General features: G+C 38.5%; 1 protein-coding gene across 1 annotated transcript; it reads left to right on the top strand.

The window, feature by feature from the left end:
• Nucleotides 1-219: 219 nt before the first annotated feature.
• Nucleotides 220-15207, top strand: LOC753290 (iron-sulfur cluster assembly scaffold protein IscU; the record flags this gene model as incomplete). The annotated part of the gene is given in 5 exon segments (XM_030994870.1): nucleotides 220-464; nucleotides 8059-8172; nucleotides 9090-9200; nucleotides 11504-11582; nucleotides 13119-15207. Coding segments are annotated over 5 exon segments (489 nt in total). The 3' UTR covers nucleotides 13199-15207.
• Between the last annotated feature and the right edge of the window lie 341 nt (nucleotides 15208-15548).

The raw sequence follows: 15548 nt of genomic DNA, 5'->3' as shown, positions 1-15548 counted from the left end.
CCCCCCCCCCCCCCCCCCCCCCCCCCCCCCCCCCCCCCCCCCCCCCCCCCCCCCCGCTTATTCAGCGGCTGGCTGAGTCGTTGCGAAATTTTCGGACCGATTTATAAATGTTAAAACCCCCCCCCTTGAAAAAATCCTGCGTACGCGCCTGGCTGCATGTATGATACTTAAAAAGTTGAAATGTGTTCTGTTGTAACATTTTCCGTAAAATGACTGTAGTATATACGCTGGTGGCGCTATACTCTCAAACAGGAATACGTCACGTGATTAATCACATGTGTCGAACGTTCGTACGCAGATAAACAAATTACGCAACTCGCTGAATTGAAGTTCAAAAGAAGGAAACTTATTGATACAAAATGCCAATTTCTAGCAATGCAAGACTTCTTGGGAAGACTCTGCGGCCCCTGCTGGCAGCAAAGTTTAGTCAGCCAGGTCCTGCATCAGCTTCGTATCACAAAAATGTGAGTATCAATGGTGACTGTCGAAGCAAGATGATGAAGATGTGATGACGTGATCTGTTCTTTCGTTCTTGAGTTGTGATCCGCTGGTGATGTAGCTCTTCTACTGTGTAGTAAGGGAGGATCCGTAGTAAGTGTCATGTGTGGGATGAAATCTGACGGTAGTTTCCGGTCAAATGTAGAGTAGGGTTTTCAGTAGACCGAAAGCTTCAGTCTCTATATCGTCGGTTGTTCCACTGAGACTACGTCTGGCTCCACTAGACCTCCGGATACGATCGCCTATCTATGCCATCGTAGATCTAGATCTATGTTGAAGATATCACGGCTAGATTTTAGCCGCTAGGCCCCTCCCACAAACATGACAAACTTGAGGAGAAATATGCCTAGATACATCATTTATCTTCAATTGCAGTAATTTTCTAGGCAATTGTCAGTCCCTCAAAGTTTCCTTTTTATCCCCCTTCCCCCCACGACATAGAGTAGTGGTAGGGAGGCCAATGCCCAGGCGTAAGGCTTCTACACCTACGATTTGTGCGCTCGTCGCCCACTTCAAAAAATTAGCAAAGGGAAAAAAATGATGTAAAAATAAAAATTGAAGAAAATATGAAAAGAAAATACAATTATACATTTCACAACATACCTATAATCACGGATCTGTAACAGTCTTTCACCATTTGTTGACAATCTTGCAGATTTTGACGTTTTTTAATCCAATAATTGTGGTTGCAGACGACCTTGACGCACTCGCACCACCGACTAAGAAAATCCTAGAGGGCGTAGAGGTTTGCTCACTAAAAACCTTCTCATTGGCAGAAGGTAGACCCTAAAAATATGGGATCCGTTTTGAGTAAAGAACTTTTGATAGAGATCAACATTTCAGATGTTCACAATTGCCACTTCTAACACTAGAAAATATAAAGAAAAAAGATTATATCTTTTTAAATACAGATTTTTACAAACTGAACATTCGAAAGTAGATAGAGTACGATGTTTCTGTCAATCTTGCGTTGGTTTGAGCCCTATAGCTACATCCATCTCAAAATGAGAAGGAAAACAGTGAACAGTGACGTCATTGTTCGCGCCAAAAATAAAGGGTATTGCGACATAATCTGAGCTCCGGTCAGATCTTACGCAAAGCGTAGTCTTATTTATAGACCCTAGTACCTTATTCTCACAGCACTAGATACGAGTGTCGTGCAGTAATGTATGAGAAGTGTTAAAAAAGATATTTCAGTAAAAAAAAAAGTCTACGTGAGCAGTCTATACTCCAATTGAGAATTGAAATGAAAGCCATGATTTGAAGGTGTGTTTTGTATGATACATGGTTAGTGAGTGTGTATGTTACGTATAGCGAAAGGGAGAGAGAGAGAGAGAGAGAGAGTGAGAGAAATATAGTACACGTACGTTGCATACATGGATGTGCGCTATGATTGTGTTCGCTGCAAGATGGATTTTAATTGGACCTCGTAACTTCTCGATCGTTGATAATAAGGAATACTCATGAGGAAATCAAATTATTGGAATACACATCTAAGGTAAATATCAATGAATTATATATATTTCTTTCCTTTTTTGAACCATCGTCTTCGGCTCGTAGTAGTAGAAGATGTAATCGTTCGCACATTGATGGCTGGCTGGACTTCAGCCTGCATGCATCGGGGCTTGCCTGTGTCGGTGGAGGGATCAACTAAGAAGAAGAAGGTGTGTACGTGTGCGACCGATTCAAGGCTAGCCGCTGTTGAGTGATTGCACTTTCGCGCGAAGTTTTAAACTTCATCATGAACTTTGTCCCTCGGGCCTGTCTAATTATGAACGTAACTCTGCGACATGAAATATAATTGTTTCAAGGCTCTTACGTACGGAAAGGCGTAGAAGGAAATGGCTACAAACCAGCTGGATATCTCCTATTTGATGGAACCTATGGAGTCGGCAGATGGGTGGATTTTCTTAGTGAAAGTAAATGCTTCTTTTAATCTTAGTTTTAGTATAAACAAATTAGTAATTAAAAAGTTAGATTTGGGCATTGGCCTCCCTAGTAGTGGCTCTGGTCTGCGGCCGATCGGCGGGAACTGCCGATTCTATTTTTATTGGAATACTCACAGAATACTTTAATACCCTCAATAAAGAGTCCATATACTTACTTATTAAATAGAAGTCACAAATAACCTAACTGACCCACAGCATGGTCAGCATTGACCACGTTTCGAAATGCTTCGAGTTCCCCGGTTTGCGGGCACGCATTACCGGTTTGCGGCACGCGTACGTCACAAAGCTTTATGCGCTACGTCACGATGAAAGCATGTACCAAATTACTACGGGTAACCCAAATTCTCATGTTTATCTGTTGCTACGGTAAATTTGTCAAGTTTTAAACAATTTCACCTTTTCCTCGAATGGATCATCCCATCCGGGGGTAAGTACTACTAGAAACTATCGGTCATAGCGGGTACACACATCAGCACACATACCATCATACACGATCCCGCATGTTATGTGTGTATTAACACCCCCCGCCGCAAACCAGAAAAAACACGTAATTACGTGCCGGTTTGCGGCCACCCCATGCAACTGGCCATGCGGTGGCACAATCAAAATATCTGCGATAGGAGACAGACCACAGCCATCATACTTCCACAAAAACATCAAATTTCACCTCCAATCGGACAAATATCGGACAAATAGAGCTACAATATTGATCTAGTCATGCCTCGATTTCTTAACTTAAAAGTTAGCACCTGCTGGAATTTTCATCGGCGACTGGTGCCGTAGATTTCCGACATCGCTGACGGATACTCCGTACCGACAGGAGCACCTACTACGGACGTTTTCGGCAAAGCAGAACTTACCGTGGAATCCACGGTAGGTTTCAATGATTATTATCGAGTCATATTCATTTTATTTTTATAACAAATACCCCTGGCCGCAAACCGGGCGATGCCGCAAACCGGAGACTCTACTCTAGAAAAAAATAAAAAATAAAAGGACTTACCGAGCTTTTGGCTGCTTCTCGACCAACGTCAAGCATTCTGACCGATAGAAATCAAAATGGCGGCTAATGAATATTCAATGACCTCGCCTCGGCTAGCTACTCCGCGCGTCACGTCGATGATAGCGCGCGCACGTGAAGCAGACAACACGAGAACTCAAACGTGAGTAGCAGCGTGATCTTTGAGGGTGATGTACATGTATGTGCACGTACGCGCACGTCTATGAATGAGGTCAATGGGGTGGAGACTAAAAAACTTTGTCATGAATATTCATTACTTTGATTCAAGATGGCTGACGTCTGAAGACAGTCCAGTGGAAGAGATAATAACACTTTTTTGAAGAAGATTTCATATGCAGAGGTCCAAGGTACATATTTTCTTAATGTTTATCATGTGTGGTTTACTTCAAAATGGCAATCGTATATGTTAGTGCAGGGCAGTATCGTCCCGTAGTATCGTGAATGCCTTTAAAGCCAGACTGGATCGAGTATGGAAGGACAAGCGTTTCTGCTACCCATATGAGTAGAATACCCGACGCAGAACTGAGCCAGACACTTACCAAGAAGACACCCAACTACGAGAAGGAAGAAAATGAAATTGAACTGGAAGCCCGACTGCTGAGAACACAGCATTCTTCCAGAATCTCGGGTAAAAGGGTAGACTCAGGGAATAATTTTCCTCAAATATTTTGATTAGCAATTTCAGCTGATGGATAAATATTTCAAATGAAATTCTGTACATTTCTATTAGGCTTGAGTCGGTACGGTCGATCACACCGGGACCCGACCGTTGCCGTCGGGTCCCGGTTTCGTTTTTTGAGAACCGGCGCTCCGAAAAAAATAATGAAATATGTAAGAAATTGCAGTTTTGCACACCACTAAAATCAATCCACCCTAAAACTTAAGTATTTAATTGTTACCAATCGTATTCTAGCTCATCCAGAATCAATCCGAACTGCTGATATAAATATGGGTTGCAAAGCAGTTCGCCCCATGGGTTTGTTGTTGCCAGCTGCTAGCTAGCTACTGTACTGGCCGGGTCTCTCGGCAGTATTAATAAATCAGGTTGAAAGAAACATTAATGTTTGAATAATAAAACGTCTTTCTAAAAAGTACTTCTTTACAACATACCGATCGAATAATTTTTAAAAGACAAAATATATATTTTTTCTTTGATTTTGAACACCGCATGCTTCTTTTAAAAGCTGAAAATGACTTGGTAATCACAAGAAGTTTCGATACGGATAGCTGTTGCAATGCAAGTTCAGACTAGTCTCGGAAAATGCGCAGTGCTCCTTGTTAGCTATAATGCGTGCCAGAACGAACCCAAACAAAGACGTGATCGTAACGAGAAAAAAATCATTAAAAACTACGAGAGCACAATTGGAAAGACAACTACTCAAAATTATCGTAAGCAGATACATAACTTGGAGGAAGAATACGATAGTTGTCCAAGAAAAGCCACATAAATAGTGATATTTAATGAGTTACTATAGGTACAATCATTATCGGAAGGGCCTGCATGCTGCAATATATCTAAACGTGTTTAAATTGAACACGAGGCAAATACCGCCCTCTACGGTAAAAAGCAGTATAACAAAGGATTCGAGTATTTGCAGCTAGCAGGCCCCTTGCGATAAAAATGTACCCAGTAACTCCTCGATTATCACAATTTCTGTGGCATTTCTTGGGCGATTATTGAATTCTTTGTCCAAGTTAAGTATCTGATTATGGTAATTTTGAGCAGTATATCTTTCCAATTGTGCTCTCGTAGTTTTTAATGATTTTTTTCTCGTTACGATTACGTCTTTGTTTGGGTTCGTTCTGGCACGCATTACAGATAACGAGGAGCACTGCGCATTTTTCCGAGACTAGTCTGAACTTGCCTTGCAACAGCTATTCGTATCGAAACTTCTTGTGATTACCAAGTAATTTTCAGCTTTTAAAAAAAAGCATGCGATGTTTAAAATAAGAGATAAATATTTATTTTTGTCTTTAAAATATTATATGATCGGTATATTGTACAGAAGAATTTTTTAGAAAGCCGTTTTATTATTCTAACATTCATATTTTTTGACCAGATTTATTCAACCTGCATAAATCGAAATGGCGGCTCGATTGTAGTCTTTATATTTTTGCTCGAGTTTTTTTACTTTTAGAGGCACGATAATGGCACTAAACTTCGCCAATCATGGATGAATATAATGTCAAATGGAAGAATATACCAATCTGTGCCGAGGTATGCATGTGTTGATTTATTTGACTGATAAAAATGTCACTATTAAGGGACATACTGATGATATGCGCTTTTTATAGAGGCAAGTGACAAATCCTGCGAGCTGATTTCGGGACACCGGGTCCCGACCGGTGTAAGGCCGTCGGGACCCGGTTTATGAAAATCCCGACATGACTCAGGCCTAATTTCTATGGAAGAAAACTGCTACACAAACAATATTTTGTATAGCAGTCATGCAAAAATGCATAGCAAATTGCGATGCGATACCAGGAAAATTATTCCCTGAGACTGTATCTTCAACATACGATGGCATAGGCGATCGTTCAGTCTCTATATCCGGAGGTCTAGTGGAGCCAGATGTAGTCTCGGTGGAACAACCGACGATATAGAGACTGAAGCTTTCGGTCTAGGTTTTCAGTAGACCAAATTTTCTGTCTCTTTCGTTCGTTAAGCCTCTTATTTGTGTAGGGTCAGCTCCTCTCTTTAGAGACAGAACCCGACTAGATCTATAGGCGTTCTCCTTCAAACACCATGGCCATTTATTTACGCTCAAATTTTTATGCCCCCCAAATCCCCAAAATTACATTTTACCTCATACATATCCGCTGCATTTAATATAGACCCAATTTTCCGTCTCGTTGTTCGTTAGCCTCTTATTGGGGTAGGGTCGGCTCTCTCTTTAGAGACGGAAACCGTCTATACACATTCCCTTGATAACGCCACAGCCATTTCAGGTCGTATTGTTATGCCCCCAAAATCCCCCAAAATGTCATTTTACCTCGTGTATATCCAATTGTAAATTAGGCCTAGGCTATAATACATCGGTTCCACTTACTAACTTGACTGAAATAATCCGTTTAATAGTCCCTTTTAAGGAAATTATGGGTCAAAATCGACATCCATGTTGAAAATCTTGCAAGCCGTGTTAAACTCTCGCTGCGCATGGAGTCATCTAAATCAATCTCATCCCTTCTAGTCTACGCCGAAGGCAAAATGATAATGAAGGAAAAACTGTGATAACGCCATTACGAACGTGTAGATGGCGCACAGGAAATTATGGGTCGAAATCGACATCCATCCATGATGAAAATCTTGCAGCTGTATTTTAAAGTCTATGCCAAAGGCAAAATGATTATGAATGAAAAACTGTGATAACGTCATCATGAACTTGTAATGTTTTTTTACCCCTCTGGGCATCTGGCCAACCACTTGAAATTATAAATTGAAGAAGTCTACGGTGGGAAAAAGGTTGATTCTTTGTCCTAACCCAACGATTCATGTTGTATCCTCAATTCAACATGGCGAAGAGAAGGTACGCACGCGGGGAAGCAGCGCAGTAAATATGAATATTCATGATATAGAGCGCTGCTGTCCGCTCAAAATTGCTGAATATGCTTAAAATTGAGAAGGGCTCTTTTTCTCTGATTTGCAATTTCAAACTTTACGAGGCCCAAAAAATGAAAAGGTTAAACTCCTACGGCATTTGAAAGATAATACTAATTTAGAACTTCCCTAAAAAAAGTGGGGCTTGAAAATGTCTTCAAATTGGTAAATAACGATTATTAGTTGTCAAATCGACTTAAGAGCTTAGTATAGAGCCAGTAATTAATAGTCTTGATTTTCAGACCATTGTACCGAATGGTCGTACGATTTATGCTGCGCAAAGATTTAATCAGTTTGATTTTGGCCATCACAAGAAGTGGGTTGTTGATGTAGACAAATGCTCATGTACACTTTACTGCTCATTTTATGTATGTTATTATCAAAGAAGAAGAAAAGCCAGTCAGTCACTCAACAGTGTCTGACAGTGAAGTCTAGCAAGTAAATGAGTTTCCTTGCATAATTTGAATATTAGGACACTCCTAACATTTAAATTTCACAGATAGGACATACATGACATATTTATAATTCCTGCAAGGTTGTACAGAATTTGAGGTTGGTTGCAAAAGGGACATAGTACCTTTAAAGGTAAAGGCCAGTTTTAGAAACGCCCTACTCTCCAAAAATGAAATGGAAGCTCTTATTGAAAGAATATGTTTTGGCTAATACTTGATGATACAATTTTGCCGGGAAACTGCCTAATAATTGATATGTTTGGTAAATTATCATATCTATCCGTCTGGATATTATATCGCGTAGTCCCTTTCTGTGTAATTTACCAAGACTGGGCCAAATTTCTTATTATTTTGATGATTCCAGAACCTTGCAGTACTGGCACACACCAATACGCTAGATGATCAACCTTTTATGAACGATTCCACAACGTTTCTTTCACAATGCAATCGCATGACCAAAACTGGTCTATACCTTTAACCATTTTTTTAAGGAGATCTTTTGACGACTCTGTATACTGGCATCTATCTTGATCCTTGTAGGTGATCGACCACTATGAGAACCCCAGGAACGTGGGAGCCATGGACAAGAACGACAAGAACGTTGGTACAGGATTGGTCGGCGCACCGGCGTGTGGAGACGTCATGAAACTACAGGTAACTCTTCTTCTTGAACGCTGTATTCGTGAGTGTACTGACATTGCAGGTGTGGTGCAAACACATGTACAGTGTCTTAATCTGTAAGATACCCTACAATGTTAACCACATGTACATGTATGTGCAGCCAAAATTTGTTGTCCATTAAGCATAACATGTTCTGGATATGAAGTATTGAATTTCATTAATAAGTTGGTTCAGTTTTGAATTTGTTTGATCCTGCAGAATTTTGAAAGATTGTTGTAAATATCTTGTTGTAATGATATTTATAGTCTGATTGAATAGTCATACAATACAACATCTCTCTAGCCTGCTCTCACTTTTGCTACAGACACTCGTAATAGACTGATAAATACCTGTAATAAGACATGAAGGAAGGAAACAGGAAAGCAGTTTAGTTTCCAACAAGCTCCATAGACTTTGTACATACAGACATAATGGCCCAAATTCACAAAGGAGGTTTAGATTTAACCCATGGTTTAAACCCTCATTTACATAGCCCATGGTTTAAAATAAGCGCAAAATAAGCTCGACACAAGTCAGAGGTCCATGTAAATGAGGGTTTAAACCATGAGTTAAATCTAAACCTCCTTTGTGAATTCGGGCACTTTAGGATCCAGGGTACTGTCAGACACTGTCACTCTGCCCAAAGGATGACATCACTTGCAAACCAGTTGAATTTAATTGTGCAGTGGTTTGATGCAAAGAATGTCTTTTTAATCAATTCATCTCTTTATCTTGGTCTTGTCTTCTCTCTCCCCCCCCCCCCCTCTCTCTCTCTCTCTCTCTCTCTCTCTCTCTCCATGTCTCTCTTTCTCTCTCCCTGTCTCTCTCTCTTCATCTCTCTCTCTCTCCATGTCTCTCTTTCTCTCTCCCTGTCTCTCTTACTCTCTCTTCCTCTTCCTCTCTCTGAACAGATCAAGGTTGACGATGATGGAAAGATAGTGGATGCTAAATTCAAGACTTTTGGTTGTGGTTCAGCCATCGCCTCCAGCTCCTTAGCCACTGAGTGGATCAAAGGCAGATCGGTAAGTACACACTGGTCAGTGAAGGAGATTGCCCAAGTTCACACTTTATTTTCTTTAAAAATGGAAGAATTAATCAGCAATATCTGTCATTAGTTTGAACATATGTGTGGCTTACCCCCAGTAAATAAGATCGATTGAGCGATCTGTTCAAACTATTGAAATTCCTCCCAGGAAGCATTACATTTATTTAAAAAAAAAAAAAAAAAAATATCTGTCATGTTTATGAAGTAAGTTGATATAAATGACTGATAGGAAAGAGAGGGAGAGGGGGAGGGAGGGAGGAAGGGAGGTAAGAAAGAAAGGAATTTACACTGTATATAAATAAATATTAAGATTGCAAAATTACCCAGAAGTTCTATATGCACCAATTAAAGGCAATGCAATTTTCAATATAGCATTGATAGTAAATTTAGACTTGGAGATACTTCTCATCAAGAAGAAATCCTGATAGGTCTACATTTTCAATTCTATTCATAGATAATTAAAGATTTAGTGAGAAAACAGTACATCATATCCAGGGTTCGTACGGGTCAGGGAATTTCTGGAAAGTCAGGGAGTTTAAAAATGTTTTTTCCAGAAGCAAAAAGTCAGGGAATTCATCCATTTCTTCTGGAAAGTCAGGGAAAATCTTTTTTTCTTCAAGATGTTTGTTAAAATGGCATTTAATTTGTCTTGTGAACAAAGGAAAAAACATTTTGTATAATCTGTGGTTCACAGGACCTTTTTCGTAATAAATTACACGCAATATCTTTAGGACCTCAGTACTAGTATCGTGTCTATTGTGTCTTTCATACTGTATGCAAGATGTTTGTGTGCGTAAACGACTTGCAGTGACAGGTGCGGTGCATGATGCCGGTGTGTGTACATACAGTAATGGCACGCTGTACGATTACTTTTTGATCGAGCTCGTGTTTTGATTTTGATTAAAAGTTTGAATGAAGGTGTTTTACCCCGGGGTTTTACCACAGAATATTCATTAAACAATAATTTAAATGTAAATAACTATGCATCATGAGCCACTCGTGTTTTCTTAAGAACCGCTTTAAAAATCGTGTTGGTCTTTACTCGAATATCGCAACCCTGAATCGCATTTGATTCTACATTTGGCATCCATTGTGCAAGCGCGAGCATACAGCCAGTAGTTAGCTAGCCTAGCCTCGTGGTTGCTGCTTTCCCCAACGTCCGCTATTAAGGCACCTTTTTTCCGTCAGCAAAATATCGAAAGTCGGGGGTGCGCCTTATAGTATAGTCAGGTACAGGATATTTGAGTCCTCAAATGCTATTTGTTAGTGGTTTTCAAAAATCTCTGTGTCTCAACATGAATTACATAATGCAAATAAAGAATAGGATCTACTATCTGAAGGTAAACTATGTTCCTAATTTGAAAGGAAGAGAGTTTTTTGCAGTTTTTTTTTCAGTCTCGATAAATTATGCCCTGTCACAAAGCACTTTGCCGGCCGAAGCTCTCCCGTGTCTTCAGCTAGCTCACCTGTATGATGCAGCTCACTTACACAGGGGATAACGAATCACCACAAGAAAACTAGCCTGTCCACATTTCTGTTTGGACTCGGAGGAAAATTCTGTCATCTTTAGTTTTAAAAACAACATTGTTACTGATGGGTCTAACTTAGTTCACAGGCACTTCAACTGTGCCTCGTAATTAAATGAAAGTATTTTCGAACACTGTCACTGAAATAAGAGCCGATCTGATGTTAACAAAAAGACCAATGTTGGCTTTTTTTTGGTGGCTTTTTGTTAACCAGATTTCAGTGTTCGAAAAATACTTTCACTTTTCATTAAACGAGGCACAGTTGAAGTGCTTGTGAACTAAGTGAGACCTAGGTCTAGTAACAATGTTGTTTTTTCAGATTTTTTTATTTTTTTTATTTTATTTTTTATTTTTTTTTGGGGGGGGGGATCTTCGAAATAGGGGTGCGCCTTATAGTTTTGTGATTTGCTTCCTAGTATTACGATGATGTATAGTTGTACGCTTTAAATTAAGACGTGTTCATCATTGAAAGTGGTCATGGAAATTTACATTATCCTGCTTTGGAAAGTCATGGAAAGTCATGGAATTTTTAAAATGTGTAAGTGTACGAACCCTGATATCATTGCTATGCCTATGGTTAACATTTCCATGTGATAGTTGGATCTTACTTTTTATACAAATGTATAAATGTGACGTGTAAACTACTAATTTATATTGAGGATGCTAATACGGGAGGCAATGATTTGTAGAATAATTTGTTTTCCTCCGAGTTCAATAACTCTTACTTCTTCTTTTTTTTGTGTGTGTAATACAGGTGGATGAGGCAAAGGACATCAAGAACACAGACATCGCCAAAGAATTGAGTCTGCCCCCTGTCAAGTTACATTGCTCAAGTAAGTAGTCATAATAGTCAAAATAATAATAATTGTAGAGTTGTTGTTGGTAATGTGGCGTTCATTCGGTATTGAATATATACGCCATATCTTTGGTTTTATAAGAAAATCAGTTATCCATAAAGAAAACAGAATATAAATTTGTAGAGGTAAAAATTTGTAATTGTAGAGGTGTTGTGGTGGTCGAGTTATAGGCCTATATCACTGGACTGTGGATCACAAGGTCCGCGTTTCGAGTCCTGCCACGGCACTAATGGCTTTGGCAACCATTAATCTACATTTGCCATGCTCAACCCAGGTGAATGAGTACCTGGCAGGAATGAATTCCTTGAAATGCTAGAGCGCCGTAATGGCAGCCATGCTGAAGCAGGGGTGATAATTGTGGAGCGCCAGGAGGGTCATGTCTGACAGACATGAGCGCTATACAGGAACCCACTATCATCACCAACAGTAATCTCCTCACAGTGATGCAGAGATGCCAACCAGTACGATTAGATCGTATTTAGTACGATTAGAAGAGTGAATTTGATCTTAAAATCTTAAAATACGATTTTTCAACAAAAAAAAAAAAAAAAGAAGAACAAAAAAAGAAAACCCCATAAAAACAGCGGAATCGCATAGAAACATGTACATGTACCAGTAAACCCCCGCAACCTCAACAAACACTTTGCTTTCTCATTAAATTTTAATGAAAGAGCAAACATTTTTCTGAAATTTTACAGGCCCGGGGCCGACGGCCAGTGGTTCTGTCGAGTTATCGTGAAAATCTGATTTTTTAGGATACTCAGTCTGTTTTTTTTGTGTCAAGAGGTTGGCATCTCTGGTACTGATACAATATGGATTCTTATCCATTCACCCGGGTTGTTGAACAGTGCACAACACACTTGGTAGGCCTACTGATGCCAAGCAAAGTCAAAATCGTTTCAGCTGTGGCTTTGTTGATACCCCAGGAAATAAGAGGAATGAATAAGAATTTTTGGTGGGAAAGGTTTAAATAGCTTTAATATCGATGGTAAAATTTTGCACTGATTCCGAAACGCAAGTCTCAATGACCCTGCTTGTGATTGTTTGGTAATTTAGGCTACTTTTGGGCCAAAACTGGCCATCATGGACACTTTTTGTCAAGGGTAATTTTTCCAATTGTTATCATCAGCAAAGGAGATTTGATTGGCCTATTCTATGTAAAAATGTGCCCTGATGCTAGAAAAAAAGAGAGGTCACATTGACCCCCATTAACAACAATATGGTCATTGTGGTCACTTTTAGGCCAAACATGACCATTTGTATTGATTTTGTACAGAATCGGGCCAAATATTCTGTCAGAATGAATTGATGTTGGATTTTGACATCCCAATTCAATATAAAAATGTTTGCTATAACAGAACAATCAATCTCATCAAATGAACTTATATTACACAATTCGATCGGTGGCTAGCATTTTGCTGCGCATCACTTGTTGAAAGAAATTGACCTGCTGTTAATTGTGAATCCTCCCTATTAAATATTTTCTGAAATTGTTTATTTTCTACATTGTAGTGCTGGCTGAGGATGCTATCAAGGCGGCGCTACAGGACTACAGGGTCAAGCAGGATTCCAAGGAAGCAGCAACGAACTAATACGATCCATGTTTGTATGATATCTTTTCAATCGTTCTTCATTATTATTAGCGACCGCCCAAGTGAAAACCAAAAAATGTTCTTTGTAGACAGGTTCCCTTAAGTACATGTTTCAATGGAAACAAAAAATGTAGTCTTTGTAGACAGGTGGTCTTTAAAGCAGGTTTGACTGTATCATTATTGTTATGCAAGGAGAACACAGCCTCCTTTCAGGCTTTATGATAAGGAGGATCTGTTTTAAAATAACTGTCTCTGCTTGTTATGGAATTTCAACATGGCATATTGTTTGTTAAATATCATTTCATTAAAGAACCTGTTTTCAACATTTTGGCTAAGGCTAGAAATAGTCTGAAATATTTGTGACAAAACTTAAAATGCTCTGTTAGCTGCAAAGGCATTATCAGTAAAAAAAATTTTTTAAAAATGGACATCAATCTGGATCCCCGAAAATAAGCAGATGACGGAACTGATGTAATGTATTGTCTGTTTCATTGTCTTCCGCACTAAAATCTGGAAAAGGATTTATAATTGTTTCAAACTAATTGTTATTGCTATTTCAAGTTGGAGAGTAGCTATATACAGTGTGCAAACTAACAGGTTTATTTTGTATTTTAGGTACTATTTTTTTTTATGTTGATGTTGATTACATATTCAGTATTTGATTTTGACATGCCATTCTTAAATCATTGTTGCTTGGCGACATGTGTATGGATTAATGTTATGAATGTATCATTAAAAGCAAGGAAATATGTACAGGTCCAAGTTTGTTCACATTTCACAATAACCGTTTGTTCTCGGGTTTAGTTTTTTCTGGACGCTTTATTCAGTAGTAAGAGCTGAGGTATCAGAGTAATTTTAATTTAATTTTTTAATATAATGGATGAATCTTTCTTGTTACTGAGAGACATACTAGTGTGTTTTACTGTTTCTAAACAGCTGTAAAATTGAGTGTATTTTTGGCAAAAGAGTATTCCCAGGTAGACAAAGGTAGACATGTGCAATGAAATGTAATATAAAAATAAGAGTACAGGTATATAATTGTGTTGTTTTCTTCTTACTGAAGACTTTGCATGATGCATAGTACATGCTGTATTTTGGGACAGTTTCATAACTTTGATGGAAATGACTTATTGACTTTTCACATCTCGCCTTTAATTATGTCAAAAGGAATGTTGGTTATTGCATTTTCATTTATCATGCAATTTTTTTAATCAAGTTAATAAAACTGAATGCAACTAAAAAGTATTGTTCAGTGTTAAATAGTGTCTGGTTGAAGAGAGGAGATGGACAATCTGTTTTCTGTTTAATTGATGCAGAGGGTTTATGATATGCAAGGAGTTTATTATGGATGGAATCAGTTGTAAATTAGTATGCTGTTGCACATTATATTGTGTGTTTGTATGGTTGTATTTTATTTTGATTAAATCAGTCCATTTTATTGGAAGTTTTTGCTTTCCTCAATTTCTTTGATACAATTTTCTGTTAAGAGCCAGGAGAGTGTTATCTGAAATGATACAAGCGATGAGTTTACTCTGGCACTATTAAAACAGATGTTATATCATATTGCAGGGTGAAATAGAATGCTACATCAGATTTACTTGTGGGCTGAAGCTTTAGCTGCAAATGAATACCGGTACATGTAGTTTGTTTTACTTTGTTGATAAGACTGTAAACTGAGAATACTGTATGTTCATGTAGTGACTATAAAGGATGGTTTAAGTAAGTACTGTACATGTCTTGCAAATGCATTTCATTATTCAGATCTTTAGATCCATTCAATGCAAGTACACTGTACCAACTGTATTTCTTTGGGCCATTAACTTCAGAACTGGGGGCCAATTTTGAAGTACATGTATTTTTTCTTTCACTTGTATCAATATCACGACTTTGTTACCAGAGTGTCATATATGGGATTGCACTTATATCCAAGGGTGTTAACTTTGAACTTAATAATTTGTGATTTCGCTATTGTTCATCATGTAAATAATAAAGTAAGCAATATAAGGTAATGGTTGTGTATGATTTTATTATTTTAATTAGAAAATGTGTTAAATAGGTATGTGAAGATAGGTTGTATGACACATGCTCCTGCGACCATTGCTTCGTGGTAAGATAAGATAAGAGAGAGAAAGGGAAGGAGGGAGAGAGAGACAGAGAGAGCATCCTGAAAATACATGTAGAACAACATGTACGAAGGGGGAAGGGGGTGGAGTCTGACAATTTTTGTAATGATTCTAGTTCCCTGTATATTTCCAGATTTGATATTCATGAATGCGTATTCATAATTTATGCCAATTAACCCATGCATATTCAAGTATCATAAAAATGATGTTACCTCACGAATTTGAGA

The sequence above is a fragment of the Strongylocentrotus purpuratus genome, unplaced genomic scaffold, assembly GCF_000002235.5.
Source record: "Strongylocentrotus purpuratus isolate Spur 01 unplaced genomic scaffold, Spur_5.0 spur5_scaffold_21, whole genome shotgun sequence".
Lineage (NCBI taxonomy): Eukaryota > Metazoa > Echinodermata > Echinoidea > Camarodonta > Strongylocentrotidae > Strongylocentrotus > Strongylocentrotus purpuratus.
This window is presented reverse-complemented; position numbering and strand designations above follow the sequence as displayed.